This window comes from Haliaeetus albicilla, chromosome 3 (genome assembly GCF_947461875.1).
Source record: "Haliaeetus albicilla chromosome 3, bHalAlb1.1, whole genome shotgun sequence".
NCBI lineage: Eukaryota > Metazoa > Chordata > Aves > Accipitriformes > Accipitridae > Haliaeetus > Haliaeetus albicilla.
Window position 1 is genome coordinate 77,411,390 of NC_091485.1, and position 24,339 is coordinate 77,435,728.

Genomic DNA, 24,339 nt, shown 5'->3' on the forward strand with positions numbered 1-24,339 from the left:
GCAGGGGGGCTTCAAGCAAGAGTGTATGTAACAAGGTATTAGGGCTTGATGGACATAGTCGCAATAGTTGAGTGCAGAAGTAGTAGATGATACTGGTGAGCAGAACTCTACAGGACGAGTTCAGGTTCTTGATCTGCATAATGCCCAGGTGAAACCTGTGAACAAGCCTGGTGGGGAAGAAAGGTAGTGCCTGTATTGTTAGGTTACATAATCCCTGATGGGAGGCCAGATGAATGTAGACCAGCATCATTTTCTCTGCAGCATAGTTCACACCTAGCTTGTTGCCCTGGCCAGGTCAGCTGAAGCAGCTCTCAATCCTCAAGGTGGACCAGAATCGGCTGACAGAGGTGACAGAGTCAATTGGGGACTGCGAAAATCTGTCAGAACTCATCTTGACAGAGAACATGCTGACAGTAAGTACACCAGCAGCCATGCTTCCTCTCCTGTGCTGTTCAGTTTAGCCACATGCTAGGGATCTTTTCCCATCTTCTGGCCTCTGAGCCATATTCCTGAGCATGCTCCAGCTACTCTCCCTTCAGCTGCTTTGATGCACAGGGTTTCACCTAGCTCACAGGCTCTTGAGAAGACCCTTGTGGAAGCTGCTTTCTCTTACTGTTTTTTTTTTTTCCTCTGAAAAGTTCTCTAGGATAGCTAGGATGCTGGCTCTAGGATAGCCAGTCCTGAAGCCCATCCAATCTGATGGGAGCAGGACTACATCAAAAGCTGCGTTTGGCAAGGGGCCGTGGAGTAGTGTAATTTAAAATGGCCCTGCTCCAAACTGCTCATGATTTGATCATTAAAACCCAAGCATTGGGAATAGACAGAAGAACAGGAAAAAACTGTGGTGTTCTGAGTGGTGTTCTGAGTGTGCTGTGCTGAGGTGAGGAGTTGGCATGTAGCAGTGTGTAAGCCTGAGGAAAAACCTGTCCCAAAGTTGTAGTGAGAACTTTATAAACAATGTGTATGTTAGGTCAGAATGCAGGTTTTTTTCCCCAGATAGAGGGCTTTATGCCTTTATACCTTTATTCCACTGCTCTTCTCTTTTGCAACTACTGATTCATCTGCTTCCTAGGCCTTACCAAAGTCCCTTGGCAAGCTGGCCAAGCTGACGAACTTGAACGTGGATCGGAACCGGCTAACATCCCTTCCAGCTGAGATTGGAGGCTGTGCCAATCTGAACGTGCTGTCCTTGCGAGACAATCGCCTGGCCCTTCTGCCACCAGAGCTTGCCAACACCACTGAGCTTCACGTCCTGGATGTGGCCGGGAACAGGTCAGCAGCGGGAAGGGTAAACAGGCTTGTAGGCATGTTCCGGAGGAGGCTGCTGCGAAGGAGCAGCATGGGCTGGGCCCTGGTGTCTTTTGGGAGACACTGGATCTGTGCTCGTCCCAGGATCCTCTGTTTGGAAAAGCCCAGGCTGGCTGTTTAGGGTTCTGGAAAAAGGGCATGTCTCTATCAAGCTTTGCCCGTTAAGCCCTTCTCTGTGTTTCTTGAATTCAGGGTAGAACTAGTGCAGAAGCAGGGGGGCATTTTGCCATTTGTGGAATAAAGATATGGGGAAATCCCTGGTCCACTGTCTTCCTTCCTGCAGATTTTGTAGTTTGTGTCATCAGTCCTCAGGTGATTGGTGCCAAAGCCTTGTTTATGATGTGCATAACCCCACAGTGTGCAAATATCTGTGATCTATTCTGAAAGATTCTGCACATTTTAGCTGCAGTTCTGTTAGCTGAGGCTAGTATTTTTTGTAGCAGTTGGAAGCTGACCAGAGCTTCTGTTTGGAACGCTCCCTGTATACTGGTCCGTGAAAGCATAATTTTTCTGTCTTCAAACCCCTCTTCAAAGTTCACCATTTTCACATAGTTGATGGGAGTTGTGCTCTGCTAAAAACTGGTGAGGGTGGATTACTGGAGTTCAGTCTGTGGCTGTAGCAGAGCCATATGCAACATGAGCCAGCTGCTTCAGTGTAAGAGTGAGGGATCCTGCAGTGGCTTGGCTCTGTCCTTCTCCAATGCAGGTGAGGCTGCAGCTGAGTTGAAGTTCCTTTGTTACCAAGTAAGTTTAACCAGCAGTTCTTCTTTTCTTTTGCAGACTGCAGAACTTGCCGTTTGCTTTGACAAATCTTAACCTGAAAGCCCTATGGCTGGCAGAAAATCAGTCCCAGCCCATGCTGAAATTCCAAACAGAGGATGATGAAAAGACAGGAGAAAAAGTTCTCACTTGTTACCTTCTTCCCCAGCAGCCCTCTCCTAGCCTAGGTAAGAGACTGCATTATGAATGCTGTTTGCAGTGCTGTGTACTCTGGAGAGTGCTGTAGGGAAGAGGCCCTGAACCTTCTTGTCTGCTTGGTTGGACTGTTCTTTACTGTGGTACCTGTAGCAGACCTAGGCTCCTGAATGGCTGGTGGCAACTTTCCAAGGCACAGATTGTTAAAACTGAGAAATTGCTTCTCTGCCAAGTGGTAAAGAAGCTGCAGCCTAGTCTTCAAGTCTTCTGCTTTGATCTATTGACCAAGTAGTTAATTCATTGTCTGTGAAGTTTTCTTTCTGTCATGATGATATTCTTGTGTCAATACTTCTGATTCGTGCCTTAATCCTTTTTTCTTAGCTCTTGGGTAAGGAGTGCTAGAGCTGAACCATTCAGGTCCTTTTGTAGAGGCTGCTATAGAAATGGTGGGAGATGTACAAGAGGGGACAAGATCTGGAAGCTACATCCTTTGTCCTCAAGGCCTTTATGGTTTGATGCCATGGGCAGATATAACAGAAGTGCCCTAGTGGGTTGAGAACTGTCTTTCATCCAAGTCTAAAACCCTGCTCATTCAGAAAGTAGCTCCCACTGTGTTATCTTTCTCCGCAGAGAATCTTTTGCAGAACAGTGTGGATGAGAGCTGGACAGACACCAATTTAAACAGAGTCAGTGTGATTCAGTTCCTGGATGAACCGAAAGTAGATGATGAAGAAGAGTCTGGAGCTGAGAGACGGGTAAGAAGAGTTTCTGGAGGCTTGTTAGCTCCCTATGGAAACATAGGCACAATCTAAACTTTTTTTCCTAAGATGGGGAGCCATTCGTGTTTCACCTTGTAATACAGCTGCAGACATGCACAATACTTTTGCAGTCCAGAGGGCATTTGGTGCCCTGAGGAGACAAGCAGGTATGAAAGATAATTCCCTGAGAGCCTTTGTGCAGATTCTCATTTTGACTGCTGTCCCGTGGGAGTTGAGCTGTACCTGCTAACCTGTCCATGGAGCATTTGGGTGGTCCAGAGATACTAATAGTCAGAGCACTGTCAGGACTGGATTTTAGTTGACCCCCCTCATGAGGAAGAGCTGCACAGCCAAACTCAAGCCAGGCAATCTCCACCCCTCCAAGCATGGAACCAGATGCAAGCCCATGTTGTGGAGTATCATATTACTAAAGTAGCTAAACACTGTAGACAGCCAGCCTCAAAAACTATGGAAGATCATTTTGCTTTAATTGCAGATGCAAAGGGTAGGATAAAAGTTTCAGTTTTCAGCAAGTACTCTATTGGTTTAGATCTCCTGCAGGACTTTCTTCCCTTTTTATGTTGTGGAGAGAGAGTCTCTGGAGATCTGAATCTTTCTAATAAATTGTATTTGCATCTGTCCTTGAAGCACGTGTATGCTGCTGGTGTTTGGAGGTTTGGGGGGTGTGTGTGTGATTGTTTTTAACATTTTTATTAATTTTAGAATACTGTTTTTCTTGACTCTTAGCTGGGCTGAAACTAGGTAAGCATCACAAATTCTGGTAGCATATGGGCTTGTCAGACATGTTAAGAAACACCAGAGGGATTAAGAAGATGTTCCACCCCTGTGTTCCTTTAGGGGTTTCTGTGTTGACAGTTTCATGTTTACTAAGCCTGAAGCACAATTTAAAACTTCACATCTCTATAATTCCTCCCAATCCCTCTATCAGATGGAGAGCAGGATAATATCCGAGAGAGAACTGATAAGTGTTCTCTGCCTCCATTTCTTCCCTCTTCCCAGTTGCAGGCTATAGTAGTGGAGATGCCCAAACCGGATCCTGCAATGTGACATTTAGATCATGTCCAGCTGGGGCTCTAGCACTCTGATAAAACATGTTATTTGAAGTGGCCCAGTCTTGAGGCATGGCACATGTTGCTCTGAGTGTTTTTCTTTGGTAGGGCTTACAGCGCAGAGCAACTCCTCATCCCAGTGAACTGAAGGTTATGAAGAAAGTGATTGAAGTTCGGCGCAATGAGGTGTATGCTGCAAAGCCTGATGCAGACCTGAATTCTCCTAACTCAGAAGTGAGTGCTGTTCACTAAATGGATAACCATAGAGAACATGTAGTGGACTTGGGGAATGGGGAGGCAGTGTGTGTAAGCTGGGCAGAAAGAACTTACTTTTGGGAAGGATTGGAAGGGACTGAGCATGGATTGCCTGGATTCCAAGGGTTGGAATCTGCATTGTGGTGTCAGCTGGGACCACCGAGATAAAGCAGGAGATGTAGCCAGGAGACAGAGAACAGCGTAAGGGGAATTGTGTGCATTGGTACCACTTTTGTCATAACACAGGGAGAGGAAAAGAAGGTTCTGATATTCCCAGTAAAGAATGATGGGAACGGAGTGCTCAGAGGAGGCATCTTGCTGCCCAGGTGTGTGATACTAAGAATAAATGCATACACAGATGGTGGAACAGGGGTGGACCTAGGTGAGATGCAGCAGGCTTGTCAGGGAAAACAGCGGGCAGCCTGAAGAAAAAGCTGGTTCTGTTGGTACTGGTTCATGCCCCACCTCACACCAGTCACTCCACATTGCTCCATCTGCTGCTTTGGTTTCCATCTTGACTTTTACAATCATCTTCTCAGGAGAAGAGGCTGAGCGCCATGTCAAATCGCAGTGAGGACTCCCACCTTTCCAACAGCACTGCCTCTGCTGACTTTAGGGGAGAGGAGCAGGGAGAGGAGGGAGAGAGGAGCTGGCCAAATGGGCAGGTGCCTGAGATGCAGGAGCTGGAGAAGGAGGCAAAGCCCAGAGCTGAAGAGGAGCATAAGGAAGCTGCTGACCAAGAGGAGGAAGATGTGGAAGTGGAATACAATGAGGTAGGAGCCTAGAAACTGCAGCAGGGTCGTGATAAAAAGCAGAAGGACTTGAAAGTTTCAGAGAAAATGGTAAATGGATGTACAGAGTGTGATTTGGGCATCACTGGAGGCAAATACAGGCTGTGGAAGCCAAGTGCAAGTAGAGATTCAGGCAGCCTGTGGGAGCTGGGTCCATGGGAGACTAGGAAGGACAGTGTGGGAGCCAGACAGGGACTATGGGAATATCAGGGTTACAGGTTTGAGTGCCCTAAATCCCTGGAGCTGACAGAAGATGTGTCTGGGTGAAGGAGTCAATATGGAAAAAGGCAAGTATGGTGAAATTTTAACATGTATTCCTGCATTTTCTTTAGCATAAAAGCAGCAACACTGGCTTTGCCTGTGTTGGTAGTGGGGGAACAGCAGGTTCTGCACTACCTGAGGTTCACAACCTTTCTGGGGCTTTGCCATTGTAGCCCACTGTGCACTTTGCTGAGGACACACTAATACGGAGTGAGGATGAGGATGAAGATGAAGAGCGACCATTCCCAGTGGAGAAACAGAGGCTTATCCGCAAGGACACACCCCATTATAAGAAACACTTTAAGATAACTAAACTGCCCAAGCCAGAGGCAGTGGTGGCACTCCTGCAGGGACTGAACAGTGATGGAGTCCCCAAAGAGGAAGAGGAGTTAGGAGGCTGCAATAACAACACAGAGCCTGAGGATCAGGAGGAAGCGTGGGATGAGGATGACAGAAAGAATGGAGCTTTATCTGCTCAGCCATCAGTGAAGGTAAGGTCTTGTGGGGAGGGGGGAAGGTCAGAGGGGTGCCAGACCTCCCTTCTGCTAATTTGAACTACCGACCAGGCTGATGTCGTACCAACAAAAATGTTGGCAGGAGGCTCCAGCACTTCAGGAGAGATATGCTGAGGGTGGGAGAGCTGAAGTTCATTCTGGGGCTCATATGATTGTCCACGAGCTGTGCTATGTTGCTTATGTCTGACTCCTTGCGCTGTATCCAGATTCTTGCACCCTCCCCATTATGTGTGATGTTGTGTTCTGTGCTGCAGGAACAGTTCTTTTGTCCCATCACTGACAGGTTCTTCCATTCCTTTCAGTCACCTCCTTGCTTGCTGGTTGTTGCACCTCATTTGCAACAGGATGAGCTTTATCCCTGGATGGATCTAATCTCAGGCTTATGTTCAGGCTGCTTACACTTGTTTTTCTACCACAGTGCTTCCTGGAGAGGAGTGGATAGTGAGAGCAGACAGGAGCATGCCCTTCCCGTTGGTTCCACCCTCTGCCTGCCCCAGCGCAGATGCAGTCTGATGAAGTGTGCATTGGGATTTAGGGGAACTTGTGCTCTGGAGTTTTGCCATTGCCATGGGGCCACGATGGGCCTTTCTGGTTATGCTGGGCGCTGATGAGATATGAGGTCCTTGGCTCTACTCAGCTGAATCACCATGTTTGGTTAGGGACACACAGAGATTCTTGCTTGAGGAAGATCCTCTCAGTGGAATAAGAATATACTGATGAGGGACACTGCATGAGGTTAGACCAGTTCTTAATGAAGTTGGTGTGATGATTTTGTGAGGTGTATTTGCCAGGCGGGGATTAGGATGTAGCTGAATCTTCATCATAGTCTGACACCGACAGATCTCATCAGTGAGATGTGAGTCTCTGAACTGGTGGAAGATGCTGGAGTCAAATCTGTTCTTGCTGTTACCACATACACTCCAGACTGTTGGGATCGTTTCCACCCCACACTGGAGTTCAGATTGCTTAGGGCAAGGTTCTTGCACTGAAGTTAGCTTTGGAGCCTTTCTCTCAGTGGATGCTTGCCTTGCTGTATCTAAGCTGATAAAGCTTGTCCCTTGCTCCCTAGGGATGAGGCATGTAGTTTCCTTACTGTTTGTGAAGTTCTTCAGAATGAAAAGGAGTTGCTGCTGCTTGTAAGAATGTGTGAAGCCATCTTGAGTCCCCTTCATCCAAGAGCTGCCATACTTGGGAAATGCCCTCACCCAAAAAGCTTATTTTAGTTAGGGACTCAAAGCTGTGGATGCACTGACCCATTGGTAAAACCTGTAAAGTCTACATAGATGTTGAGACCACAGGTTTGGTGTTATTTATCAGAAAGTTACCTTTGTTATCGGCTAAGTCTTCTGCCTGGAAATCACAGTTTTCCTTTTGTGGGGCTGAGTTGGATGCCTGCTCCATGAAGGGAGATTTATTAGCTTGCCTCCTGAGCTGCCTTTGAGAAGTGGGAATGCGGGGAGCAGTGTCCCTGTGCAGCGGAGGTTCAAGTAAGAGGTGCTGCATGCATGCATTGAAGAAGGTAGGACAGGGTGTGCAGGAGGCTGAATCCTCAAACCAGAGGGTTTTTTTGCAAAGACAGTTGGTTTTCAAGAGAAATTCTAAGGTTTCCTTCATTTGGGAGCAGGATCGCTGGGTGTCTGGCAGGACGCACTGTTCCACCAGAGGCTCTTCCCTTTGCAGGAAGGACCAATGCAGTTTGATTTTGGATTGCTTCATTCCTGTGCAGCAGCTGGGTGGCACCAGAGGTCCCTTTGTGCTTTTCTCCTGTGTTGTTTAATCCTTCTTCACTGAATGTCTTGGTACAGAGAGGATAAAATCAGTTAATAGTGTTCAGCTTGTGAGCTTGGTGGTCACAGCCTCAGAGTGCCAACACAGACAAAATATGGCCTTAAAGATGCAGCTTCCAGTTAGCTGGGCCACAGAGCGCTGACACTCTGCATGTTGTGAGCCCTGGGAGCAGCCCTGTCGCTGGTACTTGCTGGTAGGTGGTAATCAGGAGTGGCGTGAGTGGGGTCTGCTCTGGTGCTGTGTGGCAGACCTATCAGAGTGGTGTGCATTTGTGTGTTGGGTGGTGGTGGTAGTGGTGGCGGGTTTGGTTTATGCTCCACTAATCCGCATGCCTCTTTGCTGGTTCCTGTCCTAACAGGGGGTGTCGTTTGATCAAGCCAATAATCTGCTGATTGAACCTGCTCGCATTGAGGAGGAAGAGGTCTGTACCACTCCTACTGTTCTCTCTCTGCCAAAAATCATTCAGTCTGCTTGATTTGCTTCCCAGGCTCACCCATTGTTGTAGGGGAAACTCTGATCTCTCTGGGTCAAGTGGCTTCTGGACCTGACTGATCACATACACACAATGATTGTTTCTTCCCCTGCTTTCACCTCCTTTCCCTACTTTTCCATACCTGAGGTGAGAATGGCTGCTGCAGATCAGGAGTGAGATGGAAGAAATTTAAAAAAAACAAAGTGGGCTGAGGTGGAAAGTTCAGTTCCTATTTGCTGTGCACTGAGGAAAGAGAAGGTGGAAGAAAATAAATGCATATTTCTGGCAGTGGTGGGTAACCCTGAAGGAGTAGAGGCCTCAGGAACCTGTGGAGTGCTGTGTATGACCCTTTGGGAGAGGGAGGAGGATCTAACTCAGGACGCTGTGCCATTGCATGAGAAAGGTGGACTGGAGCTAATGATTTGTGCATTTCACGCAACCCCCCTGTAGAATCCCCTCAAGTCTTCAGATGCAGCACTTTGGGTTGTCAGAAAGGGGCAGGTAGCACTAGAGAGTCCATGAAGCCCCTGGCACACGTATGGTGTTCTATGCCAAAGTTTAAAGTCCCATGTCTTGCTGCCTTAGCTTATCCTCTGACTATGATTAACTTCCTGAATTTGTTTCCAAGTTTTCAGTAGGCTTGCCTGATTCTGTGGGTCAGTGAGCTTTCTGCAGGCAGTGTTTCCAAGGAAGGGTTGGAAGCAGAGTGCTACTGTCACTGGCAAGAGGCAGAAACTGTTGTCAGTACTAACAGCTTGCATGAAGGTTTCTTCCTTCAGGACAGTACAATGGTACCAGTGCTGGCCTAGTTGCGTCTGTGAACTTGGCTCTTTGCTACTCCTTCAGTTGTAGAATGGAGGCTTTTCTTTCTTGGTTTTGGAATAAGACTTTCTGGGAGGGAGGTGGCAAATACTTTCCACTTCAAGCAAAACCTGTTAGTGTGTCCTAAAGATTTCTCCATCATAGCTCTAGATCACTGAAAAACATATTAATATTTCTTGCGTTTCTCTTTTGGATAGCTCTTCTGTCAATCAGAGGCAAAACTGAGTATAGCCAGGTGCTTCCTGATCCCTCATTTGGGAAATCGCTGCTCTTGGTCGCTTTTCCAGCTCTTAGACATCATGTTCCATTTGCAGAGTTTTCTTGCTTCTTGAGGTGCAGTGGCCCAGGAAACCTCAGTCTTGTAGTCTTGTCTTGGGAAACAGCCTGCCTGCCTCTTCCTCAGCTCCTGCCCGTGCTCCACCTGCATCTGATGGAAGTGCCTAGAACTTCTCCGTGATGGCTGGGGAGGGTAGCTGGTTAGAGGCCCCAGGTTTGCTCTGGTGTCCCTGCAGTGCAGTCTCCTTTGTGCAGGTCTGTTCCCTCACTGTAAAGAGCAACGTGGTAGTGTAGCTCCCAAGGACAAGCATACTAGAGATCCACCAGATGGGTGGTGATAGCTGAAGTCGCCTCAGAGAAGACCGGCTTTGGGAAGCAGTTGATTGTCCTACAGCTCTGGGGGAATGCTCAGCTCAGTGGATGGTTGCTGACCTCTCCAGTCAGTGATACTCTGTCATTTTAGTGGAATCATGCCAGGCATCTACCAGGACTGCAGCTCATGTGGAAGATTCAGTCTCCAGAATCATCAGTGACAACAAACTGTGGGATTCAGGCTGAGAGTGCTGTAAGTGAGAGCTGAACTCAGGCACTGTGCAGTTGGAACCCCTCACTCACACAGAGAGGGGTGCCCTTGCCATCTTTTCTAGCATGTCGGCTGTGAAAAGCACATGCCTCTCAGTGAATAGGTGGAGGACAATAGGAGAAATATTCAGGGCCTTAAAGACTACTTAGCATCTAAGTAGAGAATTAGCTTGGGAAGTGACTGATCCCAGAAATGACATCTACCTGCTGTTTCCAGGGATGATTTCATGTCCTTGAGAAGAGCCTATTATAGCTAAACCAGTGGCTGATGAAACTGAGCAAGACCATTGCGGAGTGGAGAGCCCGGTGCCCCTTGAGCAACACAGTTTAAGTTCATAATGCTGCTGTTGCATTCCTTGTATAATTTTATACAGCTCTTAGAGAGAAGACTACTGATTGTGTGTTCTTTAAGCCTAAACCATAATCCTGAGACAAAGAGTAACCTTGCCAGAGTAGAGCTGGAGACATCTGCCTAACTTCTGTCAGCAGCCCAGCATCAGGGTGTAGGTGCTATGTATGCAGCTGGTACTTCTAGAGCTCCTTTAGTTGTTAGTGCCAATGGGACTCTACTACAGTGAGAGAAATAATTCTGTTAAAGCACATGATATCTGATAGTGGATATCTGGATTCCACTGCTGACTCTGTTCCCAATGTTTTAGTCTCCATCTGCACTGCAGAAATGGCTGTATCTGGATTGTAGGGAGGCTTTTGGAGGATAAAAGAAGTGTATCAAGCTGCTATTTGAAGGCATGAGGTTGCACCTGAAGTCTGTTTGTTTTCAGATAATTTTTGAAGAAATAGTCCAGAAAAAGCTGCTATGCAGATTGAAGATAAGTGGAAAGAGGGTCCCAAAATCTGTTTAAGTGACTGATGCTTCTTTGCAATAATGGCTGATGTCATCCTTCTGTGTTTGCCCAGGCTTAACCCATCTTATGCAGAGCACCTGAAAATATAGGAGTCATGAAGGGCTCTGCACTGGCAAAACTTGTGCTGACTGAGGAGCTTTATAGGGTTTTTTTTTTCTCCCATGATGCTCTCTCCCAGCTGCACAAGGCTGCCTAGAAAGTATATGCCACTAATTTCCCTCCCTAGGAAAAAGATAGGCTGATGTTAGATGTTCAAAGCACCTTGACTTCCTTACTGGAGGGTGGAAAAGATCCTGTCAGGTGCTTCTGCTTAGGTGTCATATCCTGTCGCTCTGGAGTCAGAAGCGAGTCAAGTCTTCTCTTTAAAGGAGTTTTGTGCTGTGGAAATTGCTCAGAAGTATTACTATTTGTGTTTGAATGCAGGCCTCATGCTCGGCTCCACAGTCATTGTTTGGTAGAGGCAGATGGTGACAGCACAGCTTGGTCCTGAAGCATCCAGTGTTAAGGGGGTTCGACTTTGAAAAGGTTGGCCCGCTTAGTGCATAGCATCAGGGTGCCCTGCCATCATGAGCAGTCCTGTTCATCTCGGGGGTGCTGCTGCAATGCTCGCTTTACACTTGAACCTCTGTGCCTTGGTCTGTTTTTATTGTTTACTGGGTGAGACAGCATACTCATCGGGATATTGTCAGACTTAGAATTCTTATGTAGCAAATTGGTTTCCCTGCAATGTGACCTGTAAATTTTAAACCCTGAAAAGATTAATAAACCTCTGTTGTATAATGCAAGGAAGAGCACGTCACTTGTATTTGCTCAGCTGGCTTGACTACAATACACTTTCTGACAGAGCAGAGTCCTCTTGAAGTTGTGAAAAGATACAAAGCTCTGCTTTCTCTCATTTTTTAAATGACTAAAGTTCCCATTGAGCAAGGAAAAATATGCCATATTTTCTGCCTGAATTTGGCATTTAATTTATTGCCAGAGGAAAGTTTTATGACCTTCTCCTACTGGGTCAAAGGGCCCTTGGTATTCTTTCTTATGCTGTAACCCTCCAACAGTTTGGAGGTAGGGATTGTAATCTTTTCTTGTAGATGTACAATTTCGCATTCAGGTCTATTAAGGCACAGTTTGAATACGATTCACCTACGAAGTGACAGAGATGACTTGTGTGATTGCTGCTTTCATATCACTCTGTGTCAACTGCAAATTTTATCTGATCTGGAGCTTTCTTAAGGACCAATTGGCAAACTGTGGAATGATTTCTCACACAAATGTAGAACTATCTGCAGAGTTTCCTTTTCCTGCTCTAAGAGTATGGCACAATTATCTGATTTGCTTTCTCAAATAGAAAGAACAGAAAGCAATAGAGGAGTGTTTTTAACAGAGAGAAGATACCAGTTTTAAACAAAACACTCCACTGCGAATCTGATTTTTGGTTTTGAAATAGGAAAATGCAGTGGATATAACAGATATGGGTCTTGCTGCTTAGGACAAGGATTATACAAAAAATTTAGGCATTAAAATAACCCCTGTAGAAATTAATGGGGCTTAAGCATTTGCATGCCTCTAAAAACTGGTCCCTATTTGCAAGCTCAGTAGTATTTTCTGGCTGTGTCAACAGAGGAGAAAGGTAACTCCTGGAATAGTTTTGAGACCTTGTGATGGAAGACAATCACCAGCTTGGATCCAGGCACTGAAATGAGGCAAGATTGGGATAGGTTGCCATTTCTGAAAGATAACACTTTAGCCAAAAAAGCACTGTGCTCAATTCAGGAGCAAGAACCTAAATTTACAACGAAGATAACATAGATTATTTGGAAGAAATCATGACGTCAAGTCTCCTGCCACCACTAGCAACCAGATACTATACTGTATTTCCTAAGTCAGTCAAACTTTTTATTAAATATAGGTTGTTTCCTCCTGTTACTCAACATGTGTGCACACACACTCAGGTTCCTCCTACTGGGAAAACCCAAAAACTTCCCCAGATTTCTACTTCTTGAATGATTAGGAAACTTACTTTCAAGTTGAACTTGCATTTGTTAATTGTTTTTGTTATATTTTATCTTGAAAAATCTCTTTCCTGCTGCCTGACCCTTTGCTTGTCCTTGGTATATTTTTATGGACATCAGTAACAACTCCCTCTAGCCTTCATTTTGCTAGACTGAAGAAACCAAATTCTTATAGTGTTCTCTTTGTAAGATAGATTTCCATTCCTTGCCTTTCTTGCTGCCTTTTCATTCACCTGTTCTACTTGAATTCAGGTTTGTTGACTGTGGGTAACATGACAGAATTTATTCAGACTTTAGTTCACTGAATTCCATAGTTTTTCTTCCAGTTCAAATGTGGTAGTTTCTGTTCATGTATGGGAATTCTCTTTATCTACTTAGCTTTTCTCCCTGCATTCAACATCAAGGTCCTCAGTGAGTTTTGTCCTCCAGACTGTTGGTGTACTTAAAGATGTCTCTGCTTGTATGTTTTAAAATGAGTGATGCCAGGTTTAGTGCAAGGATTTTCCATTTATCTCACTGTCACCTTGGACAAATGCTCTCCTACTGTGCTGTCTGCCCTTAGCAGCACAAAGTTGAAACAGATTTTAGAAGAGAGTCCTTTCAGTCTTTTAATAGTATATTACATGATGGGCTAAAATGGACCTTTAGAACAGTAAGAAATTATTGGACTGAGAAGAGTTTCTAAGTGAAATTTTGTAGTCAGAATGATGCAGGATGAATGACTATACCAGTGATTTTACCACACAAAAAGAAACAATAGGATAAAAACTCTTTACTGCTGAAGAGAGGAAGAAACATACCATGTTTCAGTGCACTCATTGCAGCTGAATCCACAGGACTTCCATGTCTAGGTTTTTGTCCTGTTTCCAGTTCTGGGAATGGTTCAAGGCTCAGTAGCTTTGTCCAATTCTCATTTTGTTTCTCTTCATCTAAAAAATTGAATGTTTTCATTTCCAGAGAGACTCTGTCCTGTTGCATTCCATAGTTTAGCCAGCCCAGTTCCTTTCAGGATCCTCTCTTTTGCTGTTGGCGTTTCCATGCCTGTGGCATACCTGGGCACCCATCATGATGAGGAGGAAGTACTACCTTCTTAAATCCCTATTTCTGGAATTCATTAATGAAAGAACTAATCATTGAATCATAAAACAGCCCAGGTGGGAAGGGATCTCAAAAGATCCAACTTTTTGTGGGAAAGGGAGCCCAGATGAAATTATCTAGCACCCTGACCGATCGCCTCTTGAAAACCTCCACTGATGGGGACTCTACCATGTCTCTGGGGAGTTTGTTCCAGTGAATGATTGTTCTCACTGTAAACAGGTTTTTTTTTTTCTTATATCAAGATGAAATCATATCTCTATATAGACACACATATATAGATACAAATTATCGTATATATCTCATGATATATGATTCATAGGTGTAGGATAGCTAGTATTCATATCTATTTATATTCATATCAAGACTAATCATATCTGTATGAACCTAGTTTTTTATGTATGGTTCAAAAGTCATCATATTTAATATTTTTAAAAATGCATCCTATGCATCCTTTCTTCATCTTCACTTAATGAAATGCTGTTCACTGTCTTGGAATCTCTTTGGGGAAGGAGTACACCAGCATTTAGCATAGCAAGTCGCCTGTCCTGTCTGCTTTTAATGCTGCTGTCAGTTGCTGGGGCTTGCAAGCCTCTCTTATTTGGCACTCTCTCTGGTTAGTACTAAACTGGGTGGAGAGATGTTTAGCAAGAAGGCCGTAAAGTTCTTGACTCCTCTTGATCTGTACCCTGCCGTGTCTGCCTTGCAAGTATCCATTCCCCTGGTAACTAAAAAACCATCTGAATGGAGGAAGAAATAACATCAGAGCCAGAAAATCTTCAGCTCATACCCAGCAGGCTGCTCCTCTGCCAGGGTAGGATCTTGCTGTCATGTTCCTTTTTCCATCGTTTGTTTTTAATTTAGTTCTCAACAGCTCATGCAGTAATCTCCCACCTTCCATTTGGTCACTGATATTTTCAGCCTATCCCCTTGTCCTCACGAGTTATTGCTTACTGAAGCCGGACAGATTTAGCTCTTCTAATCTTTCCTGGTGAGTCAGTGCCTCTGGCTCCTGAACTCCGGTGTCTCTCACATTTATGTGCTCTTTTTACCTCTCTTTTGTTAAGGTGTTCCTGGAAAAAGGAGACACAGAGTTGAATGTGTAAAGATGTCTCTAATGGTGGGTTTAAGGGGCTTTCTCTGGGGATTAGGAAGCACAGACCTTAGTGAGACATGGTGATGCTTTCACTGGTATTTTCCCAGGTCCTTGCAATCTGTAGGTCAGGATTTCTGGACCGTTCATACTGTTGTACTAGACACAGTGGAGCTGCTGTCTATGAAATTGTCTGATCTCTCCACTGCCTTTTATTTGTTTTAGTTCCACAGTATTCAGTGGTAATAAATTATATAGTTTACTTGTGCTTTATATTAAAAAGCACTTTTTTTTAAGCCTGCTGTTGGAATTTCATTGGGTATCCCCAATTTGTTTGTTGTTACAAACATGGAATAATCATTTCCTGTAAAGATATTAATGGCATGAAAAGATAAAAACATGTCTATCCCTGCCCTTCCTGTATTTGAAGGCTCCTAGCCTCCCCTCATAGGGAACTGTTAATGTTTTTACTGTCAGTGATTCGGAATAAGATCAGGCCTGATGCACGTCTTGGCAGAACCCTACTTCCTGGTTCTTCACCAATAAGTAGTATTTGACCTCTGCTAGTTCTTAGCTTTTATAATATAGACCTAAAACCAGCATCATATGATGTCAGTAAGAATGTCTTGTGATAACAAGTTTCATGTTTTACGAAAGTCTGCTTATTAAATCTTTACTATTACTTTATCAGCCAAGTTTGGAGTCTTGTCAAAGAATGAGAGAGAGATGTGTTTGTTTTTTGAGAGACCTAATTTTCTTAAAATTCAGCTGTTTGGCATGAGTGCTATTTCTGTGTGCCTGGTAAGAGGCATGCATGTTCTTCAGTTACTTTTCTGGAATTGGTGCTGGGAAGAGGAGCTGATAGTTACAGGCATCATCATGTGTAATGTTAGTTTAACAGGACAATGTAAATGCTATTTCAGGGTATCAAGATTCCAGAATTTTATAAATGCTCTCTAAGCATATCAGAGATCTCAGCCAGTTGTTAGAACTCTTGGGTACAAGTTATCCAGTCCTTTTGACTTTTAAAATGGTTATTCCTTATTGATGATACTAGATGGATTCTTCAGCTGCAGTTGGAGTGAAGTGTGATTCATCACCTTCATGTGATGCGTGTACATCATCATGCTTCTGTCCAAATACAAATCAGAAGTATTTATCGCATGTTTGCATTTTCTGTGACATTGTTGACAATCCAGTCTCATTTGAAGTTTCAAGTGATGTAAATGCAGGGATTAGACACTATTTGCCTTCAGATGTATAACAAGTTGTAAAAAGATGCCTGTGCATGCAGGAACTTGCTGCCTTCTGGAAATAAAGCCCTTAAACCCCCACTCCCCTGAGTATGTCTAGTGGAACAACTTGGTCTTTCAGCAGGTTCTGAAGTACAACAGCTCCATGCTTTGGCAGTTGAATCCTGTGAATGTCTAGTTTGCTACCTCTGTGTCTGCTGTGCCCCTACCAAGAGCAGGTTGCAAAAATCCTCAGCTAGCCATTGGAAGGCACAGCATTGAATACTGTTTCAAATCTGTTGGGCAATACTCAGCCAGATATCCCTGGCTGCAACTGAAAAGTAAGCCTGTCCATGTGTGCAACATTTCTTGTTTCTCCAAAATGGTATATGTTTACTCACCGCAAGTCAGAAAATCTCACAGGATCAAATGAATCTGTTAAAAGATAGCTATATTAAAAATGTATGAAAAAAATAGGTTGAGATGGAATCAGTCCTTGTTTGAGAGTGTTCCCCGGAGATTTAGAGGCAGAAACACAAATGGGACTGAGGGGGATAGAGGAGAGGGGAGGGAGGTATAACTGCTTCTGTTGGCTTGTGCTTTGGTGCCATCGATGATAAATGGGTTTCCCCCTAGTCTCCAGTGGGAGTTCAGGGAGATGACAAGTTTAGGCTGAAGTGGCAGCTTTTTCATTTTTCCCCACTTTTCTCCCTCCCCAGTAGCACTTTTCTATGGAGGGCATGGATGCTTGTCTGTCTGGGAGGAATTAGGAATAAACTCTGGATATGTTGCCCACTTGATGAAGGTTTGCCCTTTCTGCAAAGGAAGGAGCCAGAATCAGTTGAGCAGCATGTTTCTAGGTGGGGAATATCACAGATCAGTTGTTAGGTCTGAGATGAGCTATTGCTGGGCAGTGGGTGGATCCCTGCTTCTAGGGGGAAAAAAAAATGCAAGAAGAGGGAAATACCCAGGAAAGTCACTGGCAAGAGTGATTGCAGGTGTGGAAGCTGTGCTGTCGCTGCTGTTAGGGCAGCTGTTTGCTGTGCTTCCAGAGTATCCGTCTAGACATCATGGAAGTTAAGGCAGGTCTGAAGCAGCCTTAGGACAAGTACGCTTTTGGGAAGAAATAACTTACTGGTTTAATGTGAAAAGCAGTGTCTGAGCTGTAATGTGAAATATTGAATATGAAACTGAAAGGCCACTATAGGCTACTGGATCCAGTTCCTTCTTTCTCAGTTTCATATTCATGTCAATTATTCTTTTCACAGACTTCACACAAACTTTCTTACCACACTGTTTTTATGGGACAACTGATTTGCTTTGGGAGTTTGAAATCTTCTTTCCAGCCTAAATGTACTTCTGTCCAATTCAAGCCCATTTGCTGTTGTTCCAGCAGTGTCTTTAAGTTTAATTAGGTCTGGTTCCTCCTTGGTGTTTTGGTTTTTCAGTGTATGTTGATAGACATAAGTTCTTAACCCTCAGTCCAGTTGACTTTTCTGGCAGATTTCCCCATATTTTCAGTCTGGTGTCTATGAATTTGTGAAATACATGGGTTTCGTTGTTTATCTTTCAGTTAGTTTACACAATGAACTTACTGTGCAACTGAAAGTGACTTTCTGTAATCAGTGACATTGTACATTCCTCATTCATTGTCAAAAATAGCAGTCTGGTCCTATTGATTCAGACACTGAGCAAAACCATCAGCTATCTTACTTGGAAATACCTGGATCCTGCCTAGTTCTTGTCTGGAGACCTAGTTTCCATTGCCTTTAGAAGTTTTTGTGCTAAATATAGATATAAGTCTTTAAAGCATTACTAAAATCCAGTGAAGATGGAAGAAAAAAAAGTGGTATTTGTAGTTAGATCCTAACAGACTTCTTCATGCAAGAAGCATTAGTCTAATCTATAACTGGTTTTAAAGTGTGCTATCAATGACATGCAATGCTATCTCATCAATACCACATTTCTCTGTCTCACCTGAATAATCCTTGTCTTTCAATACTTGGATTTTACTCAGTCTCTAGGTCTTGCACCAGAGACAATGTACTTCTGGTCTGTCTAGAATCAGGGATTTCCTTGTGAAGATGCCAGCAGCTTTTGCTATGCTGTTGTCTGGGCACCAAAGGAAATGGCAAGGAACCTCATTTTAGTTCTGCATTTCATGTGGTGGTTTTTTGGTTTTGTTTTAAACTTAGCAGAATGTGAAGCCCCATAGGCTGTTGCTTCTGTCATTGTAGAAAGTGAAGGGAGGGGTTAAGGAAAGTGAGTCTCCTGCTTCTCTTGCTGCCCACACTGTGGCCCAACCTAGGCCAAGCGGACCTGATGTTGAAGCTAGACACCTCTGCAGCAGCCGCTCTCTGTTCGGGACTTTGTTTCCAGATAAGTGACATCTGGAGGACAGCAAATTTGGTTCTCTCCAGGAGTCTATGTACATTTCTGTCACTTACCTCTCCAGCTCCTTGGTCCTTGGCCCTGACAGATCCCCGAGAGAGTCCTATCTATCCCATTCCTTTCCCTGTATGCTACCACATGCTCCCTGTCTTCCTTCTCATGACTGGGGCAACGTGAACAGTTTATGCTGGTGTCCTGAATATAAGCAATTTCAGTTCAAGTTTGACCAAGTTTTGCTATTGGAAGTGGGCATAATTTCATATGTAGAGGTGGGAGGTAGGAAGGAGAGATGAGGCTTCTGGATTGCACAGCTACAGTCCTGGGCCTGCCTGTGCAGTGGGGAGAAGAGGAAGGAGTCAGCTGGACAAAGCAGATGGCTTTTCTGGAATCACGCATTGATTTCCATCAATAGAGCAAAGTCAAGTATCTGTCCAGAGGTGCCATTCTTGTTAGTGCACACTATGTTGGGCTGACCCTTAATCTCCCACTAGTTGTATGGAATTACACTCCAAAGGGAGCCATGTGGTAGAGCTGGGCTGTGATGTGAACACTACCCCTGCTTCTTTATCCAGTTCCATCCCACTGCTGCTCAGTTTACTTTGTGGTGGACATCTCGTTCCGATGTGCTCATTACAGGCAAACTGACTCTTGGTCTTGAGATATGGTTCAGGACTCAACTGTGAAAAATGATTTGTTTGTTTAAATATGTTGTGACTTTGGTGCCTTTGAGGCATGGATACTGCAGCTTACACAAATACATGAGCAGATGCATGCAGATAAAGTTTATACTCTTGTGCTTATTCTTTAAGTTGTTGTCCCTTTCTCTTCAAGATGCTTTGGGCATTTTCCCGGTCTGTACTGACCTGTAACCTGTGTCCATTCTACTTCCAGTTGACACTGACTATCGTGCGGCAGACGGGGGGGCTGGGCATCAGCATCGCAGGGGGCAAGGGCTCCACCCCCTATAAGGGTGATGATGAGGTAAGACCCTGGACTGTGTAATTATTGAAGCACCCACTTTCAGGGACTAGTTCTCCGTAGGTGGAGGTTGGATGTCCATATGTATCGGCTTTGTGGCTGGGCTGGGCTTGGCTTTCAGAGCAAGGTGGGAGCAGCCCTCAGCCCACCCCGAAGCAGGAGGCTGGCGGGGGCTGAGCAGGCTCTTGCCTCTGGAACACTTGTTGTACCTTCCTGCTACTGACCGCAGAGAGCAGCAATGAGAACGGTTGTTCCTTTCCCATCTGTGTCCTGATGTACAGGACTTGCAAGGCAAAGAGTATGGAGTTGTCTTCCACACCTGTGGTGGCATCAGCTGTCACGTTCTTGTCCCACTGGAAAATTATTAAAGTGTCATTCCTTTTCCCCCTTGTCACCTGCAATGGTATTTCCTTCCCCTTTCTACCAACTCCTGAATGGGGTGATGTGGCTGTCCTGTCCCCACATCCAGGGTACGAGCCTGGTGAGGGATTTCCCCTTTCCCTTAAGTTGAACACGGTGGAGTGGTCTCTCTATACTTTAGGGGGTTGAGGAATGGGCTCCACCTCTTCTAACAAGTAGTTTTGTTTCCAGGGCATCTTTATTTCCCGCGTGTCAGAAGAGGGTCCTGCAGCTCGTGCAGGGGTTCGTGTTGGGGACAAGCTTCTGGAGGTAAGAACCTAAATACTGTGAAGAAGTAAATGCTTCTAATGTGAGTGGAGGGAGGAGTATGGTTTGGTATTTATTTGCATTGTGCTAGTTTGTTGGCCAAATTAAGCATCAGGAGCTGTGCAAGAGTAAAGCAAAATTCCCCTGATTCAAAGAGTTAGTTGTTTAATTAACATTACTGCTAATCTTCTGCTGCTTTATAAGGACAGAAATTGCTCCTGCATTCACTCTCCCCCAACTCTGAAGTGTTGTGTAAACCAGGTGGGAAGAAGTACTCAGCAGTGTGAGTGCCCACGTCCTCAACAGGCTGACCAGCCGGCCTCTACACAGCTGCTTTCCTGTGTGGGGCAAAAGCAGACCTTGTAGGATAACTGCTTAACCAGGGAGCCAGCCATATGCCATACTTGCCTGTCTTCAAATTATTTAAAAACATTATTAATCATACAGGATTGAGATGCATTAGGGAGGGAATAGATGTCACTATAGTGCTGGACAGAGATCAGAGGAATAATGCTCTGTATTTGGGGCACTGGCCTGTGTTTTTGCCATCTAGTGTGGTGTCTCTAGGTATCCTGTGCACTCCTACTCACTGCAGCCTACATATTAGCAGGAGAGGCCTGGGCATTTGCCTGAGTAGATGTTCCAGTCTTTCCCACCACTTACGTAGCAATGACCGTGGTCGAAGTCAAAGTGCTATGTGGTTCTGTAATTAGAAATTTTTATATTGCTTCATGAGAAAAGCTTGAGTCTGGCATTTCAGAAGTTACCATGTTCACTTCTGCAGTTATCATAGGTTTGTCTTGATAATTCCATGAAGTTCAAGTCCAAAAAGAAATAAGTACTTCATCTAGCCTGGTCTCTTGTATGTTTTAGGGCCTTAAGTGCCACCAAGCATCCTTGTGCTGCATGCATCATACTGCATTTTGCTGCAGAATGACTTCCAAAAGGGAGTCAGATCCTGAAGATTTTGAGATGAATGATTATTCCCTTTCCCAACAGTTAAATTCATGGCACCCTCCCATTTCATTTAAAGTAGATCCCTCTTCAGTTACAGCTTTGGGAAAAGACTATTTTTTTTCAGTTCTGATTGACTTCCCATGATTCCCATTCATCTATGCCTCCTGCAAAAGTGGATGTACCCTCACAATATAACTCAGAGATTTGTCATATTCTTTCTAAAAGACTGTTACATGGCTGAGGCACATCAGACTTGGGTTCTGTTCTCATTGTCTATGAATTGTAAGGAATACCTCTTTACGCCTAGACTAGGGATACAGAGCGTTGCTCAGTAATGAATGCTATGATGGGAAGAAAGCCTAAATGCCATGAACTGGAGGAAATAGATTTGAACATCTAGTTTTCAGGCTGAGTGCCAGACAATCTTTCCTGTAAGTGTGTGTTAAAATGAAGTGAGGTAGCTGCTATGAAAAGAAGATTCTTCAGCTTCACGGGCCCCTGCTTTGCATTTCCTCAGTCTTGTGATGTGGTAGGACTTTTTTTTTTTTCTGAAATCAGGGAAGCAAGAGTGTCAGGAATCAGGTTGCTTCCCTGAGAGCTGCAGAACCTGCAAGTACTTTAGTAGTTTTGAATGGAGGGGAAGGAAGTGGGTGTTTCAGGGTAGGAGGAGGTAGATGTCCTTCTAAAGGTGAACAAGAAGTTGTGTCCACCTGAGTTGTACTGAGATTTGTTGGGGGAGACAGTTCTGTGTGAGTGGTTATCTGTCTGGGAGTTTGTTGCCTGTGGGGATGATACAGGTGATATGGAGGTTGGAGCTCCCTGTGGGGGCAGAGTTTCTCTGAAAGGGCCTTTACTGTGCTTGGCAAGGGCTGCCCTGGTCTCAGACAGGCGGCACGTGTTGTGGGAGCCTCCTGGGCTGCTGTGCGAGTGCAGAGAAACTCCCTTGCGGGCAGCAGGTGAGGTCTGGGTACCCCTGTGGGAACAAGGTGTCGACCCAGCTCTGCAAGGGATGAGCTGTGCTTTTGCTGGGCAGCAGTTGCTAAGGCTGGAGTTGTCTGTGCAGCTGTTGGAAGAACTCCCCACGGAGGTAAGGGTTGTGCCCGATTCTGTCTGTCCCCAGGTGAACGGTGTGTCCCTGCACTGTGCTGAGCATCACGTGGCGGTGGAAGCTCTGCGTGGATCAGGAAGCTCCGTCTCCATGACAGTTCTGCGGGAGCGGATGGTGGAGCCGGAGAACGCCATCACCGTCACACCGCTGCGCCCTGAGGATGACTACAGCCCTCGTGAGAGGCGAGGTGGTCTGCGCTTCCCAGAGCGACCCGAGGGGGCACCTCCCACAGAGAGATATTCCACCTGCCTCATGCGCAATGAGAAGGGCCTGGGCTTCAGCATTGCTGGTGGCAAAGGCTCCACACCCTACCGGGCTGGTGACACGGTCAGTAATGATTCCCTGGGAAGGAAGGTGCTTGATTCCCGAGTCTTGGCACTACTTGTGGGAGCAGCATGGGGTCTTCCTCACCCATGGGCACGCAGCAGGGCAGCATGGCCCTGAGCTGGTGGGCCAGGCAGGCTCTGAGAGCCAGAATCTACTCTTAAGTCAGGGAAGGAGAGAAGTTTATAAGGAGGTGGGGCTGGGGCTTACAGTCCGTGTCAGTGACATTTAATCTTGCTGCTGTCCTCTTGACATGTATTCTGGGCTCTCGGCCACATGGAGGCTTTGCGGCAGCTGGAGGTTTTGCTAGTGACTCTAGAAGCAGAAAGAGGGTTTGTGTGGAGTGAGGAACAAGTGGGAAGTGCCAGGGCAGGGCAGGGGCCTGCGAAAGGTAAAGGGCTGAGACCAGGCCTGGTATCCAGGAACGATTTCGGAAAGCCAAGCCCTGGCGAGGCTGCTCTGACCCTTCTGACTGTGTTTCAGGGGATCTTCATCTCACGGATTGCAGAGGGTGGTGCAGCCCATCGGGACGGGATCCTGCATGTAGGAGATCGGGTCATCTCGGTGAGTATGTGCGTGCAGGAAGGGGTCTGACTCAGCTCCCTGCCCTTCCTCATACAGGGGCTGTTTTTCTGTCACTGAAGCTGGATTTTGGGGGTCCTTTTATCAGCTCCTGAGCCTTCTGGGAGAGCATTTAGTCTTGGTGGTTCTACCCCTGCCTCTGACTGGTGGTGGGTGCAGTTAATGCCTCCCCTTTTCCCAAGCGTTGCGTGTGAGCGCTTCCCTACAGGAACAGCATGTGGCAGTCCAGGCTGTACTGGAGAGACACGATACAACAGCACTGCCCTAGCCTGGTGTCCCTCCAGAGCCTTGTAGCACAGCCTCGGAGGGCTCTGCTGTAGCACAGCATGTGGGGAGGGAAGGCCTTCGGGGCACAGCTGACCGGCTCCCCGCAGAGAGCGGGGTGGCAGGGATCAGTGAAGCGGAGGGAGGCTGCCTGAGGGTGGTGTGGAGCGGGGCAGGGTGTACCGCAGTGCTTCCCCCTGCTTTCATTTGAAACTCCAGCCCCAGTTTCCCTTCCTGTTTGTGCCAGTAGTATGGATCTCACTGCTGCCTCTAACCTCAAGTGTCTCTGCCTAATGTGTCACTTGCTTCCCCTCCTGTGGGGAGAGTCTGCTGAGTCTCCTGACCCTCTTCCTAAGCTCGCATGCTGCCTCCGAGTGAAAGCTCCTGCATCCTGGTGCTGGTGGTGGGTTTCTGATCCAGCTGTTGTGGTAAGAGCACGTGTTACCACAGAGCTGGTGTGAGTAAACACTGATACAGCCTTGTCAGTGCTGGCTTCTGTCTGCTCTATCCCTAGGCTGGGGGCTGTGTTGTATTTGCTCTGGCACAAAATTTTAGTGGAGCTCTGGCCCAGGTCTGACATTCGTATCTTGGCAGGAGACTTGAACTGGTACGGCATCTCTCCTTGCTAATGCTCCCCCCTCCTCCCAAAATCAAACCCTTACCCTGATTGTTGCTAGATAGCCTAAATTATTTTGGTTTTGCTCATCTTTTGATGCTCCACTGGTACAGAGGCATGACTGAGAGGTGCAATTGCAGGCACACAGCCTATCATATGGTGTTGATTTGCTCTACCTGTGGCAAGAACGAAACATAAGATCTCAGAATAGAGTCAAAAGTCAAACCTGTCTCCATCCCCCATTAGCAGCTCTATTTATATCTGTGGGCAGCTTCATAGGAAAATCAGATCTAATTCCCTAGTAGTAGCTTGCAGTGTCTTCAGACTGCAGTGTATGGGCTCAGG

At 45.8% G+C, this 24,339-nt stretch overlaps 1 protein-coding gene across 50 annotated transcripts in view; it reads left to right on the top strand.

The window, feature by feature from the left end:
• SCRIB (scribble planar cell polarity protein) overlaps window positions 1-24,339 on the top strand; it is a 123,755-nt gene that overhangs the window by 29,401 nt on the left and 70,015 nt on the right. For 49 of the 50 annotated variants that reach the window (XM_069780322.1, XM_069780316.1, XM_069780320.1 and 46 more), the window contains exons 9-20: window positions 295-413; window positions 1,073-1,272; window positions 2,089-2,255; window positions 2,854-2,978; window positions 4,160-4,285; window positions 4,846-5,079; window positions 5,532-5,849; window positions 8,020-8,082; window positions 19,391-19,480; window positions 20,069-20,146; window positions 22,221-22,535; window positions 23,016-23,096. In XM_069780322.1, the coding sequence (XP_069636423.1) occupies window positions 295-413; window positions 1,073-1,272; window positions 2,089-2,255; window positions 2,854-2,978; window positions 4,160-4,285; window positions 4,846-5,079; window positions 5,532-5,849; window positions 8,020-8,082; window positions 19,391-19,480; window positions 20,069-20,146; window positions 22,221-22,535; window positions 23,016-23,096 (1,916 nt within the window). The remainder of the gene's footprint in view (window positions 1-294; window positions 414-1,072; window positions 1,273-2,088; window positions 2,256-2,853; window positions 2,979-4,159; window positions 4,286-4,845; window positions 5,080-5,531; window positions 5,850-8,019; window positions 8,083-19,390; window positions 19,481-20,068; window positions 20,147-22,220; window positions 22,536-23,015; window positions 23,097-24,339) is intronic. The other variant, XM_069780311.1, reaches the window with a different exon arrangement.